Source organism: Neofelis nebulosa, chromosome 5, assembly GCF_028018385.1.
Source record: "Neofelis nebulosa isolate mNeoNeb1 chromosome 5, mNeoNeb1.pri, whole genome shotgun sequence".
NCBI classification, from domain to species: domain Eukaryota; kingdom Metazoa; phylum Chordata; class Mammalia; order Carnivora; family Felidae; genus Neofelis; species Neofelis nebulosa.
The window spans coordinates 45,314,956-45,341,490 of record NC_080786.1 but is presented as its reverse complement, the minus strand read 5'-3'; the positions used below and the strand labels follow the sequence as shown (position 1 = coordinate 45,341,490).

The window sequence follows — 26,535 nt, the reverse complement described above, 5'->3', positions numbered from 1 at the left end:
TAGATTTAATTCCACAAAAGAGGGGTTCCTTTCACATCAGCTCAACGTAAGTTTATTTTCACAATGCTATCATAGTAAGCCACTAAACTTTACAATCCCTCGTGTTTCTCTCAAGAGATTTTTTTTAAAGCCTTAGTATTGAATATCACCAAATCATGCTTTAGAAATCTGCAGGCTAGTTTTAAAATCTGAATTATTTAAAATTATGACAGTGATAAAATACCAACCAATCAAGGTCCCAAACTAATAACATTCAAAATAAGAAAGAATCATCATTGGACTCCTGTTGGATTTTGGTAATGGTAAAGTCTGACCAACTGCTGTCATTAATGTTAATGCCATAAAAAATGTATTTATATTCTGAAGTATATGTTTTGTATATCTTGATACTGAGGTATAAAGCCATATTTTGCCAACAGATTTTTTTTTTTTTTTATTAATCTAACAAGTAATTTCGTCCACAAGAGCAACTGTGGTAAACACACCAATAACATTAGCCAAGCTGCTGTAATGTTCTATGGTCTTCTAATTAACATAGTACATAAACATTTATAAACAACACAGCCATACCAGTTTGTAAGCAACTAATAAATTCTGAAATGTTAGAAATATAATAAACTAATTCTAAATACTTTCTTTTTAACTTTCCCCCTTTCCATATTGTTTTCAATATTCATGCTTCCCACTAATTTTTTCACTAGACTATTAAATCCTAGATTTAAATACGGTCAAAGATAAAACAATATTGAGATGAGTGTCAACAAAATAAGACACTGAGTTTTATCAGCATCTAAGCCACTTAAAGCTATTCTCCAAAAGACAAGTTATTCACCCAAGACAAACATGAAAAAAAGTTAAAATTTAATCACAGGTTCTTCAAGGTTAACCTGTCAGATACATGGGAATACCCAAGGCTTGAGTTTGGAAGGTCTAAATGCCAAAAGGTTAACTTGTCACTAGTGGAATGGCCATCAGCTGAGGAAAGACCCTAAACACACTGAGCACTGTGTTCACTTTACAGGAGACAGGAAGTCTGGGCTAGTACTAATTAAGTTAACAAGGTTTTAAGCCCTAGGCAAAGATAAAATATTACACCTGAATAATAACCTCTTAGTAACTTCCAGCTTAAATTGTATTGACTCTTGCCATTATAGGAACTTAGGTTAACAGTTCTGCAGTCTTAATTAAAAGGATAAGCCATTAAATCAATTTCCTGAAGTGAATTATCAGACTAACTTCCTGTTAGCTAGAGATCACAGTATATTCCACCTTGAGGCTGTAAAATCATGATGATTACCAGACATCAGTTCAACAAATACCCAGTGATAAATGAAGTATAAGGTTGTGCTAAGTGTTCGGTAGACCAAATGTTGAATTAGCTCATAATTTTTCCTCAAATCACTTTATTTCTAGTAACAAATCTAGACCTATCATTCCTATTCCCATATGGAAGCTAAAATATGTTAAGACTGTTGCTATAGGACTATTTTTCTACATTATGATCCTATTTCCACTAAATTACTCTTACAGTCCATCAGTTTACGTTTTTTATTAAAAAAAAAAACTATCTTTTTAGAACTCTGGAAAGATATGAAATTCACTGAATAAAAAACTTTTCAGTTTTGTTCCTTAAATATAATAAAATTCTGATATATGATGGTGAACAAGTTAAATTATTAGGCAAGTAGTCTCCATTCACCTAAAATTAATGTTGTAAAGAGGTTCAACTGAACTTTGAAATGAGTGAGTTTCAGTTATCCTAAAAATGGTAAATGACTTATTACTGTGTGTGAATCTAAAGTGTGTTCCTTATGAAATAACAAAAATTGAGGAAGACAATTTTAAATATAAGGTTAATAGGTACGCTGGGCAATAAATTCAAACTTTTTATTTAACTTACATCCGCTTAGTTTTTTATTGAGTTAGGTATAAAGGCCCAGTTAATCAACTCATTAGATTGGTCAAGGCAAGACACTTGAACTACATAACAGTATTTAAAAAGCAGTTGGTCTTTTAGTAATTCTCTGGTAATCACACACGCACACACGCACATACACACACAAATTGGTAGAGTACTCTAGATATAGGATTTCCCCCCATTATCTCATATAATGCACTGTTCACAATCTGCAGTGTTTTGAAAACTATATAAATTGGACATGACCAAATTAAAGATGCCTGATAAACTCTTATAAAGTTTTTGGGAACTTCAGCTGTATTCCCAAAAAGATCAATTTTAAACTATAAAAAAGGAAAATTCATATAAAATCACAACAGATTTAACAGACATCTTTGAAAAAAAGTCAAATTGTAACTCAATTTTCTACTTTTCCAAGTATGACTAAGGAAAAAAAAGGTACAAGTAGTAATGTCTACATTTTTTAAAAACTATTAACTGAGTGAATTTGGGGAAGAAAAAAAAGCTATACAGTATTATTGCACTCCACGAATGTGCAGAATTCCAAAATGTGCCAGCACTGAAAAACTGTCTTGCATTGAGGTTTTCCAAGAGGTACAACGAGCCTGCCAAGAAAGCATCTGGTCTGTACTAACAGCTTGCTGTCTTCAGTACAGGCCTTCATAATGTCAGTCACGCTGCTCTTGCAAAAAATCCCTTAATGTCTGAAAGACATAGACAAAAAAGAGTATTTTATTTCAAACTTCACTCTTATAAAATCAACTTATTAATAAGAAGAGAACAGAGAACATCTCTGCTAAGCAAAAGTTAACTCATATTCACCTCTCTGTGTTCACACACATTTGCTTATAACTTTTCTATCTTGACCATGTTAAAAGAATCTGCACACTCTTAGCAACTAGTTAGTTGCAGGTAAAGGGAAGATATGTATATAAATATTCTAGCGTAATATACCAATTCTGACCATTAGTAGGAGTTCAGAGTCCAAAAAATGACGTTACAGGCCCAGCTTTTAAGCCTTGAAGATAAAATTATTAGCGCAACCTTACCTTGTTTTGGCAGGTCCAAAATGCTCTTGATCACTTAATCAATTTTAATAAAGAAAACATCCATCTATTAAATCTTAAGTTGGGAACTCAAGTGATAATAGACACTAGAATATCTAGTACCTTGCTGATTTGTGATGAGAATGATACCTATAAATAGTTATTGTATTTTTAAACTACTTACAAAAGAGTTTTCAGTGCTGATAGGTGGGGCTATGATCGGTGATGTGGGATTGAATCCATATGCACATTGAGCTTCATTTCATTGTCAAGAATTTGAACAAGCTGTTGCATGGATGGGAGGTGACCAGATTCCAGCTTGGACCACACAGGCACATCTATAAAAATAAACAGTACCACCCCCTAAAATTAAAGATGAGTCTATAATAAGTGTTCATTCTACAAATATTTATTGTCTATATATACAGCTGAGGATACAGAAGTGAACCAAAGAATTACACTTCTGTAATTACACCGTTGTATAGTTTACATTCCAGTAGGGGAAATACAGAAAGTACTATACAAAATAGCTACAAATCACAACTGTGTATTAAGAATTAAAAGCAGAAGATGCTGAGGGACACAGGGGAGGCTACAAAGGAGCCTTTGCAATTATTATTAAAAGTGAGAGGTATTATTAAAATTGAAAGGTATTAAAAGTAAGAGCTGAAATACAGGAGAAGAGTGGTACAAGAGAGGCTGGATAGGTGAATGGGGACTAGATCAGAGTCAACAAACTATAAAGAGCCAGGAAGCAAGCATTTTCAGCTTGCAAAGACATATAGTCTATCACAGCTACTCAACTCTAATTGTAGTCTGAAAGAAGCAACAGGCAAAACAAGGGCATGGTTGTGTTCCAATAAAATCTTATTTAAAAAACAGGCAGCAGGACAGAGAGTGCACATGGCCATGGTGTGCTAATCCCTAGTCTACATCATGCAGAACCTTTTGGCTATGTTAAATGTTCTGGTCTTTATCTTGAGGACAAAGTAAAGCCACTTAATGAACTTGAGGCAGTAAAGCAATGAGACGAAAATGATGTGCATTAAAAAAAAGAAAAAAATCACCCCACTGTTTGGAGCAGGTATCAGCAGATTTTTTCTAAGAAGCCAGATAATAAATGTTTTAGGCTTTACAGATCAAGAGGCAAAATCCAAGAAATCACAAAGGTAACCAGAGAACTAAATTTCCACAAATTTTTTGACGGAACTCAAAACTTTAGGTAATAAACACTAAATTTTGAATTTCATTTAATTTCCTTGTGCCCTAAAATATTCTTTTGATGTTTTGGAACCATTAAAAAAGTGTAAAAACTACTGTTAGCTCATAGGTCGTATACGACAACCTCTCGTTTAGAGAATGTATTAGAGGGTAACAAAATAATTATGGCGTGGACTAGAGTGGTGGTAATAAAGATAAAGAGAAGTAGATTTTTGAGAAATGTAGAAGGCAGAATTAAGAATCAGACTTAGTAATCCATCAGATATGGAGAGTAAGGGAGAAACTGAGGTTATCCTAGGATTCTGACATCGGTAACTGGGTAGAATGATAATGATGCCATTATAAACAAGAAATGCCATGGAAGGAGCAAATTGGAGTGCACAAGAATTGCAGGAAGCAGAGGCAATCAATAGATTGGGAGTAGGAGTTTAAGATTCCCAAGTATAGCACCTAGAAGAAAGATCTAGAACTCTGTTGAGTACATTCAGGAGTCATCATATGGATATAATTCTCAAGCCAGGGGAGATGAGGACCATAGAAAGTGTAATTTTGCATATTATGGAAAACAGAAAAGCCTAAAGGTCATTATAAATCATTTAAAATGTGTTACAAAATTCGGGGCACCTGAGTGGCTCAGTCGGTTAAGCGTCCGACTTTGGCTCAGGTCATGATCTCACGGTTCGTGAGTTTGAGACCTGCGTTGGGCTCTGGGCTGACAGCTCAGAGCCTGGAGCCCACTTCAGATTCTGTGTCTCCCTCTGTCTGCCCCTCCGCCGCTTGCACTCTGTCTCTCGCATTGTCTCAAACATAAATAAACATTAAAAAATATAATAAAAAAAATAAAAAATAAAAAATAAAATGTGTTATAAAACGCAAATTATTCAGAACCCACCATTCAAAGTTATCTCAAATGCACCTGTTGACATACACTGGTTCTCAATCATGTTGCTCAAGAAGAAAACCATCATACATGCATAGACCTAAAAGAAAATATAATTAAGTACAACAGGCAAAGTTATTTTAAAGACAAAACAATATTACAACTGAAGACACAGTAATATTTTAAATATACAGACTCATTTTTATTTGGTAATGATTGTTTTTAAATCTACTTTAAAAGTTTCTATACAGACTATTATTGCTCTTCTATATGTTCAGATAACATATACAGAGTAAGAAAAACGCAACATTCATTCACAGCTGTATACACACTGAAGAATATATATTCATAATGCAGAGACAGAATTTCTCAAGATCTTGTAATAGCCTTAATAAGTTAAACAAATGAATACTAGCAAAAGAAGGGTTTATTTTACCATTTTTATAATGTAAGGTATGAATTCACAAGAGACTAGTGATGCAATAAAGAGCAACTCCACGTATTCAATACAACCTGTCCACGTTCCAAACAAATCATTTTGAGTCAAATAAAAAAATTGGTAAGAGAAAGCACTTGCATATTGAATTACATTCACTTCCCTTTTGAATGCGTACCTCTACCCTTTCCAAAGAGAAGTTCCTTGGTGGACAGAAAAGTTTTAATAAAATCACCTGACTAAAAAGCAGGATGTAGTGAAGATATCAATTCACAGCAAGTTGTTTCAAAAAAAGTTAATAAAAATGCTCATAGCAAAAGAGAAAGAGCTCTCCTCCCAGTCCCACTTGAACTAGGTAGGCTTTAATTTCTTAAAGGTTGCTCTCACATTTGGAAATATGTCTATTTTCATGCAAACAATACACAAGGAAGTTGCATGAAAACTACAGCTTTCAAGTATATTCCTCTTCCATAGATCAATAATGTTATATGTCTTCAGAAGTAAAATGCACTAGGGGCGCCTGGGTGGCGCAGTCGGTTGAGCGTCCGACTTCAGCCAGGTCACGATCTCGCGGTCCGTGAGTTCGAGCCCCGCGTCAGGCTCTGGGCTGATGGCTCGGAGCCTGGAGCCTGTTTCCGATTCTGTGTCTCCCTCTCTCTCTGCCCCTCCCCCGTTCATGCTCTGTCTCTCTCTCTGTCCCAAAAATAAATAAAAAACGTTGAAAAAAAAAAAAAAAAGAAGTAAAATGCACTAAAGATGGAATCAATAGAATTAATAAATGTAACACAAAACGTCATGAGTACTTAACTTCTCATTCTTAATCTTACGCATAGCAATCTTACTAATAACAGGGTAGAAACACAGTTCAGTGAGAGGTAGCACCTGATGATGTTTATTTTAAGAAGCCTTGCCTGTTACTGGAAATAAGTTTTTTCCTAAGAAAACAAAAAAAAAAGCATAGCTATGTAGGATTCCACTAAAAGTAGTTTCAGCCTAGAACTAAAGAACAAGACCAGAAACCAGAATACTTCCCAGAAGGAAACCTAAGAAGCAATCTCATCCAAGAGAGAAATAAAACTGTATTTCTATAGCAGAAAGACCCTCCAGAAAAAGATGATTTTAAGTGAAACAAATGAAAGATATCTAAAAAGAATGTATGCTACAGCAAGACCCTACAAAGGAGAAGAGACAGCACAAGATTTGTATGTCTATTTATACTGATTGAACAGAAGAGTCAAAGGACAAGTAATAAAAACAGAAAATTTTAATAAGAACAAATTAGCAGAAATCCCATTTTTAATGTGAATAAACCCATTAATACCCATATTGTTTGGTATAAAAGCCTTGCATTCTATGTATATTATGTTCTTTGTATATGATTTGACCTAATCTATATAATCAATATCAGGTATTAAATTATTTTGTGCCCAGGTTCTACTAAAGTCACACCTCACTATCCTTCAAATAGTAAAAAGATGTGGCGCCTGGGTAGCTCAGCCTGTTAAGCGTCCAACTCTTGATTTCAGCTGAGGTCATGATCTCAGAGTTCTTGAGTTAGAACCCTGTGTGGGGCTCTGTGCTGACAGTGCGGAGCCTGCTTGGGATTTTCTCTGTCCCTCTCTTTGTCCCTGACCCTTCCCCTCTCCCGCCATCAAAATAAAAAAACTTAAAAAAAAAAAATAGTAAAAAGATAAGAGCTAATCATTCTTTTTTTTTTTTTTTTTTCAACGTTTATTTATTTTTGGGACAGAGAGAGACAGAGCATGAACGGGGGAGGGACAGAGAGAGAGGGAGACACAGAATCGGAAACAGGCTCCAGGTTCTGAGCCATCAGCCCAGAGCCTGACGCGGGGCTCGAACTCACGGACCGTGAGATCGTGACCTGGCTAAAGTCGGACGCTTAACCGACTGAGCCACCCAGGCGCCCCAAGAGCTAATCATTCTTAATACATAAACATAAAAATGAAGGCCAAGAAAAGAAAAACAAATACAAACAAAAAACTAAGTCCAAAAACGGTTAAGTGTCTTGCCCAAAGATTAAAAAATGATTGAAGCTGAAATAATACACGTGGACAGGTGAATCAGCAACAAGTACACAATAATCCAGTAAAATATTTCCATTGACAACCTAAAAACCTACAGCTACCAAACTATTAAGTTACATACCTTATTTTCTTGGCCCCACTGCCAGATGCTAGGAGCTTGCATGCCAAAGAAAGCAAAAGGATCCTTGCCAACAATTATTAAGCCTATTAATACTAGTTTGAAGACTGACAGGAAAGATGCTATGTGTCTATCAAAAGAAAAAAATATATATATAAATTCATCAGAAGCCACAATTTCTCACCTAATTCAAAAACTTCCTAACTCAAGTATATGTATACAGACATTTTCTAGACACCAAATCTGGAACTTACTAATTACAACTAGTGAAAAAGATAGTAACTAAAGTTCACTGTGGAGTTTTAAAACAAAACTAAATATCCTTTAAATGAATAAAAAATTAACTTGTAAAATTATACAGCATTAGCCTTTAAAAATCCTATTAACAGCACAGAATTTTACACCATTGACTTTGTATAAAAATTTGGGTGTTCTTCATTTATTTCCAAAATAAAAATTATATAAGAAAACACATCTTTAAAAGATTGCCACCTCTGAAAAAATCCTCCTCTTTTCCTTCTTTCAGTAAAATTCTTCTAAATTTGGATCAAATAAACTTGCTATTTGTAAAAGAGTTTCTCTGTACATTATAACCAACTAAGAAGTTATAATAACCAATTAATTGAACCAATTCACAGAAGTTTACTCACCGAAGTGAAAAAAAAATTCATTAAAAAATTTACTTTTAAGTTACTGAAATTTACTTACCTATATATGGGTTGAGGGAGGTAATTTTCTCCTTCAATGCGGATGTCTGGGTACCGCTGGCTTATAACCCGCATGTACTCCTCAAACACCCGCCTATAACCTCAGGAAACACTGTAGAAAAATAAAAGTGCTTCCATTAAGTGCTTCAGAATATGCCTACACTTATTTTGCATTTAGATAAAGTCTAAAAATTGCCAGGATTAGAAGTGTTTCTAATGAACAGTGACAAAGTAATAATGATTGATGTTGGAGGATGGCAACATGGAGGTTTTTTCACAAATTTCACATATTTAAGTTACCTTCCCCCATGTATACCATCTATTAGAACATTAAACATTACAGACTTGGGTTACTGTCGGGCAGCAGCATGTATCTATTCACATATGTTAGCATATTTTGAGCTCTCAAGATCACCTTGCTTTTTGGGGAGCTATCATTAAGTACAAACACTGAAATGAAAACAACTCTTACACATCTAAAATAGAGACTTGCAAAACTGGGGCACAGAAAGCTTACAAAATACCAAGACATGAGACATGAAACTTTGGCTCTTATTCCTACTCTGCCCCTAACTGGGCAAACATGCCTGCTCAATCACAATAAAAGTAACTTAAAGAACTCTTAAATCCCTTCTTACTCTACAGTTGCTTCTACTTTACAAAGAAAAACAAAGATTGGGAAGATAATTTTCAACAATATGACAGCAATCCGTATCATTACTCTAGCAATTAAGTCGACAGCATCCAATATCGCCATTAAAATTTCTGAACACTAAACTGTGGATATATGACAGGCTTCCCCAGCAAAAAAAGGGAAAAAGGCCACCAGAGTGCATATACAGGCAAAAGGAAAACTTTATGACATTGATGAAAAAAATTAAAGACACAATAAAAGACATCTCATTTTCAGGGTTCAAAATTCATATTGTTGGGGCACCTGGGTAGCTCAGTCGGTTAAGCGGCCGACTTCAGCTCAGGTCATGATCTCGCGGTCCGTGAGTTCGAGCCCCGCGTCGGGCTCTGTGCTGACAGCTCAGAGCCTGGAGCTTGTTTCAGATTCTGTGTCTCCCTCTCTCTGACCCTCCCCTGTTCATGCTCTGTCTCTCTCTGTCTCAAAAATAAATAAATGTTTAAAAAATTTTTTTTTTAAATTCATATTGTTAAAATGTCCATATACCAAAAGCAATCTACAGATCCAATGCAACTGTATAAAAATTCCAGAAACAGAACAATCCTAAAATTTGTATGGAATCACAAAAAAAAAAAAAAAAAAGCAAAAAAAACAGAATAGCCAAAGCAATCTTGAGAAGAAAGAACAAAGCTGGAGGCACCATGTTTCCTTATTTCAAACTGTATTACAAAGCTATAGTAATCAACTATGTATAGTAGTAGCACAAAAACAGACACATAGACCAATGGGACAAAATCAAGAGCCCGGAAATAAACCCACACAAAAATGGTCAATTAATTTACAATAAAGGAGCCAACACTGAAAAAAGGATAGTCTCTTCAACAAATGGTATTAGGAAAACTGTCAGCAACATGAAAAGAATGAAACCACTATCTTCCATCATACATGAAAATCAACTCAAAATGGATTAAGGACTTGAACATAAGACCTGAAACCACAGACCTCCTAGAAGAAAACATAGTTGGTAAGCACCTTGACATTGGTCTTGGCAAGGATTTGCTGGATTTGACCCTAAAAGCAAAGGTATAAAAAGCAAAAAATAAGTAAGTGGGGGCCTATATCAAACTAAAAAGCTTCTGCACAGCAAAGGAAACTATCAACAAAATGAATACGCAACCTACAGAACGGGAGAAAACATTTGCAAATCGGGTATCTGAAAAAGGAGGTTAATATCCAAAATATATAAGGAACTCATACAACTCAATAGCCAAAAGTCAATAATCTGATTAAAAATGGGGAACCAAAGACAACATAAAAATGGCCAACAGAGGGGCACCTGAGTAGCTCAGTCAGTTAGGTGTTGGACTCTTGATTTCGGCTCAGGTCATCTCACAGTTTGTGAGATCGAGCCCCATGAAAGGGCTTGGTATTCTCCCTCTCCTCTCTCTGCCCCTCCCGCACTCAAGTGCACCTTCTCTCTCTCTCTAAAAATAAAAAAATAAAAACACATTTTTTTTTTAATGGCCAACAGATAAATTAAAAAGTGCTCCACATCACTAATCAACAGGGAAATGCAAATGAAAACCATAAGGAGATATAACCCCACACTTGTTAGGATGCCTGTTATTTAGGATGCCTATTATCAAAAAGACAAAAGATAATAAGTGTTGGCAAGGAGGTGGACAAAAGGGAATCCTTGTGCACCGTTGATGGGAATGTAAATGGTGCTGCCACTATGGAAAACAGTATGGAAGTTCTTCAAAAAATTAAACACAGAACTACCATATGGCCTAGCAATTCCACTTCTAGGCATATATCCAAAGGTACTACTATCTTTAAGAGGTATCTGCACCCCCATGTTCATTTTAGCATTACTTACAATAGTCAAGACATGGGGGCGCCTGGGTGGCTCAGTCGGTTAAAACATCCGACTCTTGATTTCAGCCTGGGTCACGATCTCACAGTTCATGAGTGAGATTGAGCCCCACGCCAGACTCTGTGCTGACAGTGCAGAGCCTGCTTGAAATTCATTCTCTCTCTCTCTCTCTCTCTCTCTCTCTCTCTCTGTCTCTCTCTCTCTCTCTCACACACACACACACACACACACACACACACAAAACAAATAAACTTAAAAAAAAATAGTCAAGACATGAAAACAACTTACGTGTCCATGGACAGATGAATGGATAAGAAAATGTGGTATAAATACACAGGGGAATACTATTCAGGAAAAAAAACAAAAAACAAACTTCTACCATTCGCAACAACATGGATGAAACTTGAGGGCATTATGCTAAGTGAAGTAAGTCAGAAAGAGAAACACAAATTGTATAATCTCATTTTACACGGAATCTAAAAAAGCCAAGCTCAGAGACATGGAGGCTGGTGGTTGCCAGGGGCTGTGGAATAGGCAAAATGGGGAGATGTTGGTCGGAGGATACAAACTTCCAGTCGCAAAACAAATAAATTCTAGGGATCTAATTTACAGCAATGTGACTATAGTTAACAAGACTGTATTGTATACTTGTAAGCTGCTAAGGGAATAAATATATGTTCTCACCTAATAAAGGTAATTATATGAAGTGATGGATGTGTTAACTAACCTTATTGTGGTAATCATTTCACAATATACATGTATATGAAATTATCACCTTAATTATACATAATTTCTATTTGTCAATCATAGTTCAATAAAGCTGAGAGAAAAACAGGAGGCGGTACTGCCAAATCAACAGAAGAGCTTACAAACTCAGGTAGGATTGTTAAGCATTTAGGTACATTAAATTCTAAGTTAAGGAACACACAAATATAAAGCAATGAAAGTACAGAGGAAGCAGAATCAGTAATTAAGTGACAGTAAAGTAAAATGTAAGGTGCCAGCTTTGTCAATCACACTGTTATCAAGGAAAAACATACCAACCACCACCACAGGCGTCAGGTTGATATGTGACAGGGCATAACAGTCCAAACACTAGATCTCAATTTAAGAAAATTCATTTTTCAGGAAAAACAAACAAACAAACAGAAATTCACCTGTTTGCTTTATAATTAATACTTCCTCTACCTTCAGAATAAAAATTTCACAAGAAATTAAGTCCCTAAAAAGTATGAAATTTTTGCAAAGGGAGACAAATTTCCACAGCTATACTTAAAAGAACTTAGTAAACATACTTTATGTTTACTAAACAATTGCCTTATCTAATATTTTATTATTACTGTTGTTAAATTCACCAAATAGTAGTATTTTGTCACAACTGCTTTCTCTACAAGAAATTTTTAATGGTGCTTTTGTTTTGAGAATATTACAAAAATAATCTAGCTCACCTATGTGCCTAACTACCTTGAAACCAAGATATGCCCCCTGATGTCAATGGCTCTCAAGTTTGCATCAGTATTTACAATGGAGTTAATTATCTAAAATGATATTCTCTTAACTTTTAATGAAATATTTTGAGAGCTAGAGACGAAGTTAATTGAGTTCAAACTTCTTTTTTAATAGACGAAGGGGAAAATAGGAAGCTCAGAGAGATGAAGTGACTTTTCCACAGTTTTACATCCATATACTTATTAATCCACTCACTCAAATACTTATTGAATGCCTACTACAAGTCACGCACTATATTAGGCACTGGTTATGTAGTGATGAGTGACACAGATATGGTCCCTGCTCTTAGGGCCGAGAGACTAGAACACAGACTTTGTGATTTAAGATCCTAGCCCCTTCCTCTAGACCCCAATAGAACATTTAGGTGATGCAAGAGCTATCTTTCCCTAAGTCCAGGAAATAATTCCCTTTGGTGACAATGCCACTAGCAAATACCCATACAGTCGAACTCCTGGTGACAGAGATCTCTGAAGTTCTTCCATGAGGAAGACCTATAGATTCTCCCTCTGGGAGAGCTAAAAACCTGTGGGCCCCAAGAAGTCCCTCGTGTTTGCTCTGGAGTTCCAATCCTTTGCCAAGGGAAGCCCAAAGAGGCCTAGCTAGAGAGGTGTATTTACATGCAGGCAACACCTCTGGTCAGATTCCTCCTAGTCACCTACTTTTCTGGCTACTGTGCTCAGAAGCCTAATTCTATCCTTGGTTCCTCCAGTCTCAAGTCTTCGGCATAGTCTTAGACCTCCAGATCAAAATCCAGATAGAATCAGCTCATATATCTTGAAACCCAAAACAGACTTTAAAATTGTACCTTTCTTCAAATTTCCAGTTATAAAATGCTGAAGTCATGAGGATGTAATGTACAGCATAGTGACTATAGTTAGTATTAGTGTATGGAATATTTGAAAGTAGCTAGGAGAGAGGATCGTATAAGTTGTCATCACAAGAAAAAAAATTATAACTACATATGGTGACTGCTTTAACTAGACTTACTGCGGTAATCATTCTGCAATACATACAAATAAGGAATCTTTATGTTGAACAACTGAAACTAACACATTATGTCAATTATACCTCAACAACAACAAAAAAAAACCTGTACCTATTTTATTTCTGAAAAATAAAGCAGTTTACAAAATTGACACAACATATTTTTTAGATGAGTTTCCTTACATCTAAGTAAACTTTCCTCCCTATATTTGTGTCCAGAATTGTGAAGAAAAACTAAAGAAACTTTTCCCTGTATAACTGTTTTCCCCCAAAGAGTTTTTCTGTTTTGAAATAGCTATCTCCACTGCTGACAGATGTTTTCCAAAACAAAATATAACTAGTGTTTATCGAGGTGGGCAAAATGTTAAATTAAAGGCATACGTGGTAAGGAGCCAGTTCTCATTCCACTTCTACTACCACACCCAGCTCTTTCAACTTATTCCATTCTTTCTGCATCCATGAGTAAAACTTTGACTTTCAGTAAACCTCTAATACATAAATATGTGAACATGCTAAATATATGCTGCAGCCGATGTCTCTTCCTCCTGCCCCAGGACCAAAAGTCCCTAAGAAGTAGACTTTAACTTTGAAATCTTAACGTTAATTCCTAATCACTTGGCAAATCTCTAGTAATTACTATACAGAGTCGACTTGTGCAATTGCCTAATTTAAAATATGTTTTCACGGTACTTTTCTAAAAGAAAAAACTTGCATACAAATGAGATGATCTACATGTAATGGACAGAAAGGATATTTAGGAAATAAAGGAAAATGCCTTGTCTGTGCTACTTCAAATAGATTCTGTGCTTTACTAAGTCTATCATGCTTACAGTGTCCTGACTCATGATGGCAACCACCCCACTTTTCCCCTTTCTATATTATGTCAGCCCCTAACTGTAGTCAAATGCTTGCTTATATCAAACTTGAGTCCATCACTTGATTTCAGCTCAGGTCATGATCCCATGGTTTGTGGGTTTGAGCCCTGTGTCGGGCTCTGCACTGACAGCATGAAGCCTGCTTGGGATTCTTGTTCTCTCCTTCTCTCTCTGCCCCTTTCCCGCTTGCTTGTGCATACACTCTCTCTCAAAATTAAATGAACTTTCAAAATAGTTTAAAAATGAAACAGGGCAAAATCTCAGATATTTATGAAATAAATACTGATGATTTCTTTCTATTTTTAGCATCTCTTGAATAAACCCTCCCCTTTTATTTACAATAATTTCGGGACACCTGGGTGGCTCAGTCGGTTGGGGGTCTGACTTGGGCTCAGGTCATGATCTCATGGCTTGTGAGTTCGAACCCGCATTGGGCTCTGTGCTGACAGCTCAGAGCCTGGAAGCTGCTTTGGATTCTGTGTCTCCCTTGCTCTCTGCTCCTCCCCCACTTATGCTCTGTTTCTCTCTCAAAAATAAATAAACATTAAATTAAAAAAAAATAAATAACCTCCTCTCCAACAGTCTTCTCACCCATACATAGGACTGGATCCTGTTTACATAATGAAACCAACGCCTGCCATTGTTGACAGTCCAGAAAAATGCAAACCTGTCAGAGGAAGGCTTGAATTCCCTGACTAAAAACAAAGAAATGGGATTTAAAAAGTGACTATCTCCACAAAGGTGAACATTTAACACATTTAATCTTTCCAAAGGACTGATAAGTCAGTCTTCAGAGAACCAGAGAAAAATAAAGTACCTTTTCTTGAGAAAAAAGGACACATGAGCCAGGGAAGATTGAATGACATCTCAGACTTTCCAGTTTTCTATTCTAGCCTGTCTTGAGGCCCTGCTGCATCCTTGCCTTTAGGTTCACGGACTATTCTTCTAACAATTTTAAAATGCATTTTCAAACATATTGTTCAAACCAGTTCAAAAAGGTTTCTGCTACTTGCATCCCAAGAATTTCAACTAAATTTCTCCCACAGTGCACCAATAAAATCAGGAAGATATTTTGTAAATACTGTGCTCTCTGATTTGTCTATAGCATTGCTCAGTCCAACAGCTCACTGATCATTGAAAGCTGTGTCTTTAGATGTATGTAATCTTTATTTCTCCTTGTTCTATTTAGTAGATGAAGTGCTATAATATAAACACGTGTCTGGTGCATCACCTGCTCTAAGTGCTTTAAGGAATGAAATCTGCAAGGTGTTCTAGGAACTACACAAGAAACAAGGTATTCAGGGAGTGAAAAACAGACTAAAGTCATAAATGTTTTTAAAAAATTGCAGACAGGAGTGCTTATACACTCTGAAGACCAAAATGTGGCCCAGAACTTGTTCAGTTTTTTAAGATGAGGCAGAAGCAGCACCAGAGAAGTATCAGATTAAGGATCAGTATTGTACGAAATCAAGTGATTTCCCTTCCGGCTACCTTACTCTTAGAACACTACAGTGGTCACCACAGTAAAAACGCACACACAAAATATGACTAACGTGACTTCTAAGATTCCTGACTTCTTTACTGAGTTTATTCCAAAGATTTGACAAACCTAAAATGTGATTAATTATCTTTTTCTGTTCTCTTCCTTCTTTTGTCTTATTCTTGAGGTCATTAGCTTCTAGTTTCTCTATACCATTGATGTAACATTTCAGGAATTCTGCTGCTGCAGACTATTCCACCAAGAATTTATAAACTGCTTAGTTCCTCAGCTCTTCCTGGGGAAGGAATTTTCTGTTTATTCTGGAAAACACTTTTTATAAACAGATTTATACAGTATGTAGTCACTCAATAAAAAGCACTCAATAAATAAATAGAAATTCTTTGTCGCATCTTAAAATACTTTATATATATCAAACTTTTATTCTTTTCAATACATTTTTTAATTAGAGATATGATTCACATGCCACAAAATACACCCTCAGTTTATTTTTTATCAGTTGTCAGAGAGACTGGCAAAAAAATATATCGTGTTCTGTGCTAGTTCAATGGCCAAACTAAAGAAGTCTCTGGGCTGCTTTATTGCTTTCCTATTTGACCTGTGCATTAACCTGCTGGTTGTAGACTGATTTCACATCACAGTAGAATAAACTCAATAAAAAAGCCAGGAATCATAGAAAGAAAACCACCAACAGGACAATAAGTTGTAATAATCAAAAAGGGTGTGTTGGATATCAGAGCAGCAGAAAGAAGACTTGCAGTAGTATAATGAATTCTGGAAGTTTAGCCCCACCAGTAGAGGCATAGAGGCCAGACCAAGAACATTACTGATAAGGGTACGTTCAAAACTGAAGTTTTACATGTATTACATTCTATGCCCAACAGCTACCAAGCTGGAACAGAGGCTAACCAGGTAAAAACCTACTAGAAATGAACACTATTAGGTGATATCAATCTACATTCCAGTTAGGAATATAAAGGCAGGGAGAGGGGGAGAGGGGCAGTCAGGTTATCTCAGGGCCAACCACAGTGGACTGACTATAAAAGGTTTTACTCACTTTTTCAATAAATATTAACTGAAGACACACAATAAGAGAGAACCCAAGGCAGACAAAAATTATGCCTTTTTTGGCTGGCAACATTCTAATAAAGAAGAAAAAGTGAACTCGTTAATAGTCTACTGGAGAAGATACACTTCAACAACTGGTAATATCTAAAGCTGTTTCTCTTTTGAGAAACAGGGAGGACAAACAGAAAAAACAAAACAAAACAAAAACACCTAAGGGACTACAAGAATAGTGTCATAAAACAAAAAAGCAGAAATAGCAAATAGAAAAGATTCAAAATAAGAACCTATATCCACAAATATTCTTCTGCAAGAAGCAGAAGGATGAGAAGAGGTAAGGAAGCACTATAAGAAATCCCAAAACCAAAAAGCAGAATTAAATATTTTGAGGCCCTAAAAAATATATATATATATATATATATATATATATATATATATATATATATATAATGGGTAGAAAACTAAATAAGTGATAGAAGATAAATAATCAACAAAAATTACAGAAGATCTGAATATTATCATTAACAGATTTCACAGCTACATCAGGTTTCATTTTCAATAGTAAAAAAATCCCTTGATAGCCCAAAGAACATTTGCAACCAATGACCATGTTAGGTCACAAAGAATGCCTAGGAAGTAGAAATAGCAAATGTCATATTCTCTGATTAAAGTGCAATAAACTAGGGGCACCTGAGTAGTTCAGTCGGGTCAACATCCAACTTCGGCTCAGGTCATGATCTCACAGTTCGTGGGTTTGAGCCTCGCATCCAGCTCTGCTGACAGCTCAGAGCCTGGAGCTGTTTAGGATTCTGTGTCTCCCTCTCTCTCTGCCCCTCCCCTGCTCACACTGTGTCTTTCTCTCTCTCTCTCAAAAATAAATAAACATTAAAAAAAATTAAAGTGCAATAAGCTAGAAATTTTAAAAAACCCAATCTACTTGGGGCACCTGGGTGGCTCAGTCGGTTAAGTGTCTGACTTTGGCTCAGGTCATGATCTCACGGTCTGTGAGTTCAAGCCCCTGTGCTGACAGCTCAGAGCCTGGAGCCTGTTTCAGATTCTGTGTCTCCCTCTCTCTCTGACCCTCCCCCATTCATGCTCTGTCTCTCTCTGTCTCAAAAGTAAATAAACGTTAAAAAAAAAATTAAAAAAAAAACAAACCCAATCTACTTGCTGGAATGGGGGGATTGCGGGGTGGCTTAAATGGGTGACAGGCATTAAGGAGGGCACTTTTCAGGAGGAGCACTGGGTGTCATCTGTAAGAGATGAATCACTGGGTTCTACTCCTGAAGCCAAAACTACACTGTATGTTAACTAAATTGAATAAAAAAAAAACCAAAAAACCAACCTACTACTTCAAGCTCTTCTAGCAGGAATATTAGCTAGTTTAACTATGTCAAAATTTAAATGTGATACCCTTTAACATAATCATAATACTTTATTTCTGTGGATTTAGTTTATAGAAATTACTGGACCAGTACACAATACATTCAAGGATATTCATCTTAGCAAAGTAATTTTGTGAAAAACTGGGATCAACCTACGTGTTAACCAATAAGGCACTAGTTAGATAATTTAAAGAACACTCATCTTATGTAATACTGTGCCTGCTGATGCATCTCCCTATTTACTGACAGCAAATGATAAGTGATGAAGGAGAAGGCAAATTAAGAAGAAAAAAAAAGCCTATGACTATGAACTCATTTTTTGTAGAATTACATAATATAGTATTGTGTGCAGAGTCGTCTTGAGTCTCTTCAAATATTAATAGAGAGCTACAAGTATTTTTTGCTTTCTTATATGTACTTCTGAGGGGAGAGCAAATTATGTGATCCCAAAATATGCCACTTTGGCATGTGGCTTATTTTGAGCTGAAGGTAATCTAGACCAGGCAGACTCAAAACAAAACAAAACAAAACAAAACACAAACAAAAAAACCCCCCAACTTACTGCTCCCTTAACTACCTGAAAGAATTTAGATAAGGTGCCTGAACCAGATAGAAAGCTGTTATCAGAGGTAACTTTTTATCTGTGGCAAGGCAAACATCTAATTACCAAACATCTGCTCTTCTTATTGTCCTGTGTCTCTCCCCGCCTTTGAAGCCCCAGGCTTAGCTGAGGATACTGTATAAGCCTCAATTGCCCCACTTGTTCTTGCATCTCATATTTTTTATGGGGCTCTCATAAGCATGTAATTAAATGTTTTTCTCCTGTTCATCTTTTAAGTCATTTTGATGAAGAGACCAGCCAAAAGAACCTAGAAGGGTAGAGGAAGAATTCTTCCTCCCCTACACTTCTTATTATTTTTACAAGAAACATGTATTATGTTTATAGCCAGAAAGTTAATTTCATTTTGTAAAAGATCAAAGTCTTAAAGTTTTCAAAGATTTACTTACCAAAGTTCTCATCACAATAAAAGACGATGAAAATAATATATTACAATAAAACTTGATAAATGGTAGCATTTACACTGTACTAAGACTTTTTAATTGATTATCTGCCTCCTTTATTTCCTGTCCCCTCTCCCTGCTTTGTGCTGACTCAGGCTACATTTACATACGATCTTCCTTACTTCTATAAAGCTCTTTCTCTACATCTCCTGGTGGTTTCCCCATACCCCTCTAGATTTCATATCCTCCTCTCAAAGCCTTCCAACTCTCCTTGAATAGATAATCTTTCTTTCCACTAGGTTTTTAAAGCCCTCTATTATGACCTCTTTTAGAACACTGAACAGAAAGCTCTACTGTAATACTGTTTAGCATGTCTGTCTCTCCCACCAGACTATAGGTTTTCAAACATTATTGTAAAAAACTAATTCTTATCTCCCTAAATACTGGACAAAAGGGGAAAACGGTGGCATGAAAAAAAGGGGCATAAAAAACAAGGAGCTGATTATGAGCAGTTCTTGCAAAACCCACATGGCAAGATTTCTTCCTCACCAATCCCAGGCTGCACCCCCATCAAGGTAAGTCATGTGAAAACAGGATTTGATTTCCCTTTTTGGAAAGCAGAAAAGGGGACAATCAGATGAACCAGGAAGTTCCACCTACACTCTTCAGTGACAAAGGCAGAAATGAAACACATATGTATGCTTTCATTTTTTGCCATGAAGCTTCCTAACATATAAAACAGAGTAACAGAATTTTAAACGTTACTTGGAATGCAACCAATAACCTCATGTTAGAGATGAAAAAATTGAGAGCTAAAGAGATTCAGTAATTTCCAGAAAGTCATTCAGAAGATAAGAGGCAGATCAACTTAGAACCTGGGCCTCCAAAGCATTAGTCCAATAAATGCAGTTTCCCAGTAACTATACTATTCAAAATTTATAAGGTTATCTTGGTGTTTCCAAATGACACATTCAATTTGATTTCCACCACTTACCTTAACGGCAAATGGTAAAGAAACAATGTTTCAATTTTCTGTAAGAGGAGATAAAACCTTTAAAACCACTCATATTTTACCTACTTCTAAAAGCTTTGGACTGAAGTACTTTGTTCATTATTATTATTATCTTAAACAGGCTCCACATCCAATGTAGAGTTTGAACTCACGGCCCTGAGATCAAGAGTCACATGCTCTACTGACTGAGCCAGCCAAGTGCCCCTTTCTTTGCTCATTAAGTAGAGACAACTATTATGTGTACATTATTCATTTAGATACTGCAGTTGTTTGTTGTTTAAATAGTAAAACAAAAACAAATACAAAATGGTGACTAAGTTCTACATAATTATGGAAAACTTTAAAAATCTATTATAGTGGTAGGTGTGGCAGCCAGCATTTCATTTTTCTCTAATCACACTCCATTAGTTCTCTACTATCTGGATCAACTTACTCATTTATTTCATTGATTCCAAGAAGTACACTTCTCCTATTTAGCATCTTTTTAAAAATCAGGATTTATCTTATAATCATTACTGTGTCCCAGTTTAAATGGCAGTATTTTTTTTTTTTCCTTCTGAGTGGTATATAAAATAATGTGTAACTTATAATCCATCACATCTTAGGTTTGGTGAAATACAGTAACTGGTATTTAAGTTTTTAGTTTCAGTTACTATGGCTATTTTGGGGAGATGAAATTTCTTTGTAGGATATTCCCATTATTGTATTTTAAAAATTCAGGGTTCCTCCCTTTCCTTCTCTCTCTCTCTCTCTCTCTCACACACACACACACACACACACACACACCCATAAAATTGGTCTCCTTTAACGTTCTAGTGAATGGCACAGTACCACGCCAGAACTCAGGAGCCATCTTTGACACCTCTCACTCCATGCATCCTCTCCTTCCCCCCAAATATGTAACTTATCATGAAAAACTGCATCTCGTAAAGATCTTAACCTGTCCCTTTACATTCTATTTCTACCACCACCATTGTACCCCAAGCTCCATCATCTCTCACCTGGGCAACTCCCAACAGTCCCCTTAAATGGTTTCCCCATACTTATTCTTTGTCCCCTATAATGTCTTTTCCACAATGATCCTGAGCTTTTCTTAACATGGCCTGCCAGACCTTCCTGGGTTTGTGCCACCTTCTTTTTGGTCTTTGAGGTCAGCAGCCTTGGCTTCAAGCAATTATGTTCTCTTTACTACAAAGCCAGTGAACCTGTTATTCCCATTGCTTGAAAGCTCTCTGGCAATAAATCTTACCCTTTAGATCTCAGTTCAAAGTAGGTTTCCTCATGAAAACCTTCCCTGATCCTCTGACTAGTTCTCTCACACAACTATTCCTTTATAGCAGTTAGCACAATTAGAATTTTATGTGTTGTCCATGGATTAATGACTGCCTTCCATTCTTGCCTAAGATGTCTATGAGAAAACCGAATTCCCAGCAACAAAGTGCCTGCACAGAGGAGGTGCTCAAATATTTGTTGAATATGCAAATATTAGGTCCACGGTAACTCACGATCTGTAGGACTCACAATTTCTCCGATTTCTTCAATTCAGCCTTTTACTAATCTTAGTAAGTATCAACATCCAAATCAGTCTTAGGGCTTTATTTTCTTGCCTCCATACCATGAAAGCAAAGGCTGAGTTGGTATAAATTTAAATACAAATCTGTTCTTGTAGTAGTTGTTTCATTTACCTCTAAAAAATACTTTGTGTTGGTTGTCCTAAAATTATAGCAGTGGATTCTTAAATTAACCAAAATTAGAAAATTCTGCTGCACTCTGCTTACATTTTGAAATCTCAGCTTTATTTAATCTACTATTCTTAGCGAATCAGTTGTCAAATACTCAGATAAGTATTAACTGTAAAGAGTTGTAGCCAGTAAGCTCTTTAAATTACAAGTGATTAAATGCTGTAGGTCTGACTACATGTTAAATCTCAAATATGAAAAAAATAAAGCATGCATATAAAAACATCATGCCAAACGGTACCTGTCAGAATACATTCACATACAGAATGCATTTATTCATAAAAGTCACAAGAAAGGAAAATGTTACAAGGGAACTTTATTTTAAGCTCTGATTAGAGAACTTTCTTTTTTTACGTTCAATGTTTAACCATCCAAATAAGCAAGATAAGTTTTCTCCCAAAATAAGAAATCAGTTGTCATCAAACTTATCTAATTCTGTCACTCCGTCAATTAACATAAACTGAAGACTTAGGTATATAAAGTAATACTGCGCATTTCTGGAAGTTTCATGAGGGATCACATCTATATTGTTCACCATGGTATCTTTAGCCCAACAAGTCTTGAATGAATATTTATTGAAAAAATACATGAATGTAGAATAGTAAACTTTGTTTTAAGCTATTCCGCACACTGATCTCTCTCCCTTTGATTTCACTTATGTGTTGTGCTGTTTTGTTCTTTAGCAATTATAAAAGTGGTACAATTAACGGATGATATACTGAGCTACAGTTAAAGAGGGAGTACTCATAATAAATATAAAGGAGGACAAAAGCAATTGAAAGTAAGGTAAAAATAGTTCTCTCCTTTGTTAATAGTGGTAATTAGTGAAAAATTGCCTTTTACAGCACTTAAATTTCAAGAATTCAAAGAATTTTCACAGATTTAGCCTCAATCGTTTTAGCTTCCTCTCCTCTCCCAAAACTGCAAATGAATGTCCAAGAGATTCTGCCAAAACAAGAAACCCAATATTCAATTTACTATACACAGATTAACCTCTTGGGGAAAAAGTAACAAACAACAAGCTAATTTACCTGTATATGGAGGGCATACTAATAAAATTGTTTCCCATGTATGATTAAAACCAAACAAAACTGATTTCCATACATAACATGCTCTGGGTTACTGAAAAAGAAAACTCTTATTAGACTTTTGGGACAAGTTTGTACTTTAAAAGAAAGAAAAAGAATGAAAAAAATTATGCATCACAAATTCAAATGAAGTACCTAAAATTTTTAAAAAGTTTAGAGGAAGAACTGGATGCCCTTCCCAGAACATTTTGAAAACTTTGCTATGAACATCCTCAGTGGAAGGTGCACTTGTTAAATTATTGTGACAAGTATCCCAACAGAAGCAATTGTAAAAGAAGAGTATTTTGGAAAAGTACAAGTGAAACCAAGAGATGCAAAAGTAGGAAAGAAAAAAATTACATAACTTGGAAACTGCACTCTTTTTTAAACTACTTACATCCAAAGTTTCACACTTAATCCTTAAAAATAATTACAGATAGTAAAAATGACTGCCACTCTCTAATTTTTAAAAATTATGGAAAAAATTGGAATGGTCAAGCCATAACTTCCATTTACAGTTTTTACAGTACCTTACAGAAAATGATATATACTGGCCACACAGTAAACAGTTCAAGGAGTTTGTTGTTGTTTTTAATCAAGAAACTGCTAGGTTTTTATAGTTTTCACTCCAAAATAAAGTCTCAACATCTCACTTTCGGACTCCATGGGTCACTTAAACTGAATTTTAAAATTTTAGGTATTTGCGTACTCTTTACAGATTAAGCAAAAAAAACCCCAAAAAAACAAAACAAAACAAAAAACGGCTGGGTAAGCAGAAAATCTAACCTTTAATACACTTACATTAATAAAGTTTTAAAAAGCCAATTTCAACTGCATTATGGCCAACACCAACACTCCAAAGTACCATGACTCTGAAAATTTACTTACCTAACCATCCTATCCTGAAGAAAATACAATCTTTTGTGATACAGGATTCTAATTTCTACAATTTTACTATTTTAGTTTAGCCTTTCAGTCTCCCCCAACCCAGTTACCTTATTACATGCATTATTGCTCAAGTTCTAACGTAACTAGGTAACAACAAAATCACAGAAAGAACAACGTCGACAAATGCCAGGTTTTTTTTCTGGTTCAGGGTTTTGTTTTTGCTTTTGTTTGTTTTTTTGTTTTGTTTTGTTCTTCTACTTATCTGAATGCATAAGATAGAAAGGTAGAAAGACATGCCAGGTCAGGCAACTCCAGGGAGGGGGTTGTAGAGGAATGGGGGAGAAAGATAAGAGCTGTTTGGGAGTGACCGTTGTCAGAAGAGCAACGTGCTCCTTTTCAAAGACCTTTTGGAAATTGCAAACTGAGAATCAGCCTCCCAGGACCTCTCCTCGCCCTCCAGCTGTCAGAATCCCCACTCCCTCACTCAACAGTCGACCGGGGAAGGTCCAGCAGAAAAGGCGTCTATCCCTCGTGGGTCTCCTCCAACGACCCGAATTAACCTTCGCCCAGCGGCGCAGCGACGGCGCCCGGCAGAACCCCGAGAAAGGGGAGAGGAAAAGGCAACCGGGTGGCAAACGCTGGAGCTCCTCCACCGACGCTGCGCCAACTCGTGCCCACCTCCGCAAGCAGCCAGGGTGGCCATGGCGTGACGCCGCCAACCTGTCCTCCGTGCCGACAACTATCCCCACCTCTTCGCCTTTCAGTATTTAACCTTCCCTTGCCCTCCTTCCCCACTCCCACCATTCTAGGAGGCAAAAAAGAACTGAGCGAAGTGAGCGGTTATACTTGGAGAAAAGAAGGGCAGCCTGACAGTCCCAGGAAGGCCCTCTGAGAAGGGAAGCTGCGGAAGGCTGCTGGCGCCGTTCTTCCGGGCCAAGGAGGAGGTTCAGCCCGCTAGGCCGCAGAGCCCGGGCCTCGCCTGGCGACAGAGGCCGAGCAGAGGCGCGGCGGCACTGCCGGGGCCCGGCGCACATACTCACCAAATCTGGAACTTGAGCAGCGGCCCCGTGGCGTACTGCATCTTTAATCTTTTGCTAGGCACGCCGCCCAGGTTGGCCGAGGCATCGCTCCGGATCACCGCCGACGCCGCCACCAGGAGAACTAGCAGAAACCTCATCTTAATCGAGCCAGCCACTTCGGCCGCCCTCAAACTGAGACTGCAGCCAGCCCAAGGCCGAGCGGGAGCCGCGAGCAGCTCCCCACCGCGCAGGCGCGATCCGCCAAGGTCGGGGAGGGAAGCAGAAATGCGCCTGCGCAGTGCGGCGCCAACTCACGCTCTGGGAGGCATCGCTGACCTGTTTCACTGTCATGACCCACCATCTTGGATGTGTGCTGAGACTCGGGATGGAGTTCGATGAGTAGGGAGGGAACGAAGTAGCTGATGGGATGATGTCAAAGGCGCCTGTTAATCATAGCTCCCTGCACGTGTGGGTTCTACATACAATTTCACTTAAATCAGACATTAATCTGCCTGAGACTCTTAGGAGCACCTATTTAGCAGCCTCAATTCTGGTGTGGAGGATAAAAGAGAAAGCCCGAGCTTTCTGAACAGTTAATGCTTCAGCCTTGGGGTGTCATGCCATGGCTTTTTCTTTGATCTTACAATATTGCACACTCCTAAAAAAATTTATTTTTTTTAAAGACTTTTGTAAAATTTCCATCATGTAGAGGAGTAGAATAATTACCTTACTCATTAACAACCTTTAACAATTGGTGACATTTTGACAGTCTCGATTGTCTATAGCTCTAACCTCTTCTTCCCCCAGGGATGCAAATATCAGACATAATATTTATTTCATTTGTAGGTATTTAAGCATGTATCTCTAGGAAAAAAACAACTAGCCTTTGGGGGAAAAAAGAAAAACACTGATCACAATAACGTTATTTAACCTTAAAAAAAAAAAAAAAAGCAATTCCTTAATACCAAATATCCAGTGTTCAAATTTCTTCTGTCTTAATAGATATTAATTTTCCTAAAATCAGGACCAAAATATAATCCATTGCCATTGGTTAATACATCTTTTAGTTTCTGTCAGAACGTTTAAAACCAAGAATATACCAGGAATTGAGAAGTTTCATTTACCATTTATTGCAGCAAAAGGGAACACACACCACGGGGAGCTAAGGGGAGTCTCAGAAAAATGGTCTTAGAAAGACTCTATTATAGTATATGTTCTTTGATTGGATGACTTGGGGAAAATTGTTGGGGTAGCAATGGAAAATTTGGTCATACTTTTTATTTTATTTATTTAGTTTTTAATATGAAATTTATTGTCAAATTGGTTTCCGTACAACACCCAGTGCTCTTCCCAACAGGTGACATCCTCAGTGCCCACCCCCCACCTCCTCTGCCTCCCACCTCCCATCAACCCTCAGTTTATTCTCAGTTTTTAAGAGTCTTTTATGATTTTGCTCTCTCCCTCTCTGTTTTTTTTTTCTTCCTGCTCCTCCCCATGGTCTTCTATTAAGTTTCTCAGGCTCCACATAAGAGTGAAAACATATGGTATCTGTCTTTCTCTGCATGACTTATTTCACTTAGCATAACAGTCTCCTGGTCATACTTTTTAAAGTCT

At 36.8% G+C, this 26,535-nt stretch overlaps 1 protein-coding gene across 1 annotated transcript; it reads right to left on the bottom strand.

Annotated features, from left to right (window-relative positions):
• Positions 1–1,873: 1,873 nt before the first annotated feature.
• On the bottom strand, positions 1,874–25,175 carry SELENOT (selenoprotein T). Its single transcript, XM_058730212.1, has 6 exons — positions 24,943–25,175; positions 8,373–8,483; positions 7,668–7,794; positions 5,078–5,165; positions 3,149–3,302; positions 1,874–2,622 (listed from the first exon to the last, which is right to left on the bottom strand). Exons 1-5 carry the CDS (start codon positions 25,077–25,079, stop codon positions 3,178–3,180), a joined length of 588 nt encoding a protein of 195 aa, XP_058586195.1. The 5' UTR covers positions 25,080–25,175; the 3' UTR covers positions 1,874–2,622; positions 3,149–3,177.
• Between the last annotated feature and the right edge of the window lie 1,360 nt (positions 25,176–26,535).